This window comes from Montipora capricornis, chromosome 10, assembly GCF_036669925.1.
Source record: "Montipora capricornis isolate CH-2021 chromosome 10, ASM3666992v2, whole genome shotgun sequence".
Lineage (NCBI taxonomy): Eukaryota > Metazoa > Cnidaria > Anthozoa > Scleractinia > Acroporidae > Montipora > Montipora capricornis.
The window spans coordinates 4,772,987-4,777,986 of NC_090892.1; the positions used below are offsets into that span (position 1 = coordinate 4,772,987).

Sequence of the window (5,000 nt, forward strand, 5' to 3'; positions counted from 1 at the left end):
CAGACTCATAAGGCCAGCAGTCTTATTCCATTATATAGCAAGCTCCAAAAATGGTGGACAAGCATGGCTGGGACTCCTGGACCAGTGGTAAGAATAAAGACGTTATAATATCACAAAAATGATGTCAAAATGCAGGAAATGCCACTTGAGAGAAACTAAATTTGCAAAAATTCCTGGGGGGGATACCCCCAGACCCCTCTACAGGTTTCAACCTTTGGTGCTCAAGAATACTCCCAATTTTCCTTCAAAAGAGGTTGGAATCTCTGCAGATAACAGCAACAATCACTTCTTTGTTTCATCTATAACCTGCATTTATTTTGTTCCTTGAGTCCTAACACAGGTCAGAACAAATGAAACACATCAAATTGACCTGCTCCTAAATGAGTTGCAGTCTTCATAACTCAGTTAGTAGAGCACTGGACCAGTATTGGTAGAGCACTGGACCAGTATTGGTAGAGCACTGGACCAGGATTGGTAGAGCACTGCACCAGTATTGAGGACATCATGGGTTCAAATCCTAATGAAAGCCACCTGAATGCTTAAATTGCTTAAATTGTCCAGATAACAGTGACAATCGCTTCTCCCTTACAAAGACTATATGTTGCCTACACTAGGGCTCAAAGGTCAGCAACTGACACTAAGAAGTCATTCCATTGAAAAAAAAAAAACACTTTCAATTCCAAGCTTGTAATGATTAAAAGCAATACCAACCTCTTGCAGTTTATTAAATCGCCACATCACAAGCCACAGTATGAGTGCAAATATCCCACCAAAAATATTATTTGCTATTCCACTACTGACATAATGTATGTCCCCTCTCTTGGCACGCCAATATACTGTCAAAAATCAATGCAAAAAATAATAAACTCAACCTAAGCAAGCAATAGGGGCAATTCTTGCGATTCTTACATATTTTGGATGCATCAAAAACTCTACAAAGCACCATGTGAAATGACAAGAAAGATCGGATTCTACTCTGCTCAGAACTACCATTATCTTTCGTCATACTCATTGTAATCCTCTCACTATAATATTTACCAGAGTTGGCATGCATGCTTTACAAAATAATTTCTACACAAGCCCTTTTGTCAAAGAGTTTTCTCATTCAATACCAAAACGTGTCAAGGAAAAACCTATTATATTTTTCTCTTTTCTGTGAACTACCAACTGGGCTTGACACTAATGGTAGCCAACTAGTCATTGGGGCTGGTAAATATTGTGAAGCAGTGGAAATCTGGACGAAAACAAAAATGAAAATTATTTATGGATAAGGCAAAAGGAGAGAATAGAGACTAACAACAGAAACTGTGAGCCGATTCTATGGAATTTACTGCCTTAGAAAATGATAAGTTGAAAAAATAAACTGAAGAGGAAACCAACGTGTATTACAGATTCCCCAGGCCACATTACGAACGATTAATCATGTGTGAAATCATGCAGAACTTTTCAGCTGCTGTTTCCATATGCGCAAACACCTTCCGGGAGCTCGATCACAAGCAGTTTGCATAAATGGAAACACCTTTTACATGTATTCATCCCCAGTCAATAATTGCCAACGATCGCAAACAAGACGAAAGAGAGAGAATTCAGTTACATCCTGTTGGCAACGAGTAGCAATGCAAAAGTGGGGAAACAACGATATGGAAACACAATCATAAACTGTTTCTGATTGTTTGCTATCAATCAACAATATTTTTGTGCATGTAACATGTTTTAACGAATTAGAGGCAAGTATAAGTAATGAAAATGGAGTCCAAGTACAATTGTGGCAATGAGGATACTCGTCAAAACAGTGTGAATTTAATGAATATCGTAAGGAAATACCCCACCAAATATACCTGTAGTAAAGTTCTTGATCACAAAGAGATAGTTCCTACAGTATAATTTGATACGGCCTAGCTGAAGCCGTTGTTGCTCCTTGAAAATGTATCGGACTCAGAATCAGTGATGTCTCTTAACACTTCCCCCTCCGCCTTCTTCTTCGCATCAACTCCAGCATAAGAAGTTGAACACGACGCAAAAACTAATTCTGCTTAATCCTTATATTTTTGTGCCCTTTTCTTATGATGTCACGAGATCAAGTTGCGTAAAGCAATCACGCATATGGAAAACAGGATCGCAAACACAAACGCAAAAAGTGACAGTGTTTGCAATCGAGCCAATGCAAACGGTTTGCAATGTTGTTACGTGTATATGGAAAGAGGTCACATACTTTATTAGAAATTGAATTCAAATATAATTTATTTCAATTAAAAAAAAAAAGAAAGAGATAACATGGAGCAACTTATCTTGTTTACTAAAAATAGTGAATATCGCATAAAAAGAGAGAAAACTTGCTTGTAAGCAATGAGGCCGCTGAATGTTAATTGACTCTGAAAACTGTACAAGGATAAAACGCATGGATTGCTGTTTGAAACTATTAAAAAGAAAATCTTATATGAGGGCAAGTCTGTCCTTTCAAAGTTCCTTATATATAATTTAAGATGTTATTTTCCCACATTCCGCTGCTTTTGTGCTTCATGCGTAGAATGCCGCTTTCAGGTTAAAAATTATGTTAATCGCAAATAGCTCTAATCAAAGGAACAGCCTTTCCACAGACTTCCAAGTGAGCAGTTTAGTTTTATGTACGGTTTATTTCTTAATTTACTTTATTCCGCGTTTACCATACTCCAACTTGCATTTGTGAGTTGCAAAGTTCTGGTTATGGTTCTGTGAGAATTGGCCTCAAGGCCACAAAAACTTTGCCTTCGTGAGAAAAATACGGGAAGCCATACACTCCAGCCACTAGCCACTGTTGCGAGGATGGATGTGAGAATATTTACTAAAAGCGCGAGTGGTGTTTGCAAAAGTGGAATTTTTATCGTGATAGTTTTTACAAATTAATGAAACTGCCCATGACGAGACTGGCTAGTGCAACTTTAGATTTGGCTAGTAGTGAAATCAGACCTGATACTAGCCATTAGGCTAGTGAGCTAAAAAGTTAGTCTCGAGCTCTGTACCAAAGAAAAGTTGAAGTGTTAAAATTATCCAATGTAAATGCAATATCCTGAAAAGGCATGTTCTTTAACATATGAAACCAACTTTTTAATTGCGGAAAAGATGTGAGTTTATGAAAGGTAAATTTATTAAGCAAGAATTTACCTGCTGTCTGTCTCGACTTGTTAAAATAGAAAAATTAATAGACAAGGTAGCAATGACAAAGCCAAGCCCCCCTACCTGATTATTGTACAAACCTGAGCTCATTGACCACATTAAGGATCCACCAATCAGAGATAACAAAGACAATGCCAAATCTTTATTTGTAAAACAAGGGAATTCCTGTGAGGATGTATTCATGCTAGTATTACTTCTGTTATCCACTGCCATCTTTTCATTTAAGGTACCGGTACATTTGCTACTTGCTGCTACGGCAATGCCAGACACAGAGACAAGAACAATCCCTACGACACCAACGGCCATTGCTACAATCTTCTCCACTGGTACTGGGTGACTGCTCTGTAAGGTGGAGGGAAACAAATTCACAGTTGATCGATACTCCATTATCCTACAGTGTATCATGCTAAAAGCCCTAGGGCACCTGAGGGATCAATCAATCAAAAACTATGCCCCCTTCATTAATAAAATCGCTAATGCCCTCAGGTAGAGTTGCAATTAGGTGCTTAATGGATGTGGCAATGACAGATTAAACTTTCACCTGTGAAGGGGGTTCAAGAACAAGCATTATTTGATGGCAACAAAAGTCTAAATTTTGACTTTCCTAAAGGCTAGGCCATATGTGACTGTCGCTTAAATGAGTAGGAAGATACAAGAACAACAGAGAAGTCCAAACAAACCAGTATCTTTTACAGTACTTCCCTGGATCACACAAATTTTTCGATTTACTGGTAAGTAAAATCACTTTCTTTCGGCAAATGGGCTTGTGTTGATGCAGTCAAGCTACACGCACAATTTTTACCAAGAGGTGAGTTTGCTGACAAAAAGATATCATTAAAATAATTATTATGAGATTATGATGGTTGTATCATATCCCATTGTCTGGCGGGCCATCTTCTTTAACAGTCTAAAACACTTCCTGACCGCCCTTCAACAACTGCAGGATTGAATTTTACAAAAAACAGGTTTCATAGTACTTAATTAATATACTTACAGTTCAGCTACATGTATCAAGTCATGATGGCTGTACCATGTTTTATAACAATTTTTATAAACTTTCACTCAACAAAATGAGCACTGTGATTGGTTGATTCTTGGTCACCAGGATACAATTCAGCAGCTGTTGCCCATGTTGCATAATGTTTGTTTTGCTACCATTGTTGAAGGGAAAGTCTTAATATATAACGAAGAACTTATGCACCTATCAATGTTGGGGTGTGGGCTGAGCCAAGGGAATTTGACATTTTCATGGGAACTAGCATCAAATTCCCCACCCCCTAGGCCTACAGAAGACTGTCAAATTCCCCACCCCGGGCACCTTCTGAACATCACATTCCTGCCCTGGAGTAACTTTTAACATTAGATTCATAATCTTGGAACACCAATGTTTCTTCACTGTCAATTTCAAATTTCCTTTCAACAGCTGATCGAAATTTGTCATGTCATACGAAACATTTCCTCTGCCCGTGGTACTGAAAAAGAACCTAAAGTTGAGCTAAACAACATGAACAATATTAACCAGCTTTTGAATCAATCAAGCATGCACAATGATAGAGTAGAAAATTCATGAATATGTAGAAATCTACGAAAAGCAATCACGAAAAACCATAGAAAAAACAATTTTCTACTTGTGCACACTCCAGCAAAGACTGAAAGTGATGGTCCATATTTACAAAAAGACAAGACAGGGAAAACCAGAAAAGTCCCATTAAAACCAAGATTGTGGATAACTCATCTCCAGGTTCTCTCGGAGTTCCGAGATGGCAGGCATGTCAAATTCCCATCCCTGGGGCAAAGCGTACTTGTCATCTCGCTAACCAGGGGAAGGCTCTCTGAGTCAATTTCCC

At 38.3% G+C, this 5,000-nt stretch overlaps 1 protein-coding gene across 1 annotated transcript in view; it reads right to left on the minus strand.

Annotated features, from left to right (window-relative positions):
• The window catches only part of LOC138019277 (uncharacterized), a 10,752-nt gene that overhangs the window by 4,674 nt on the left and 1,078 nt on the right, over positions 1-5,000 (minus strand). The window contains exons 2-3 of the mRNA XM_068866008.1: positions 3,234-3,495; positions 712-836 (exon numbers count right to left, since the gene is read on the minus strand). Of these exons, the coding sequence (XP_068722109.1) occupies positions 712-836; positions 3,234-3,495 (387 nt within the window). The remainder of the gene's footprint in view (positions 1-711; positions 837-3,233; positions 3,496-5,000) is intronic.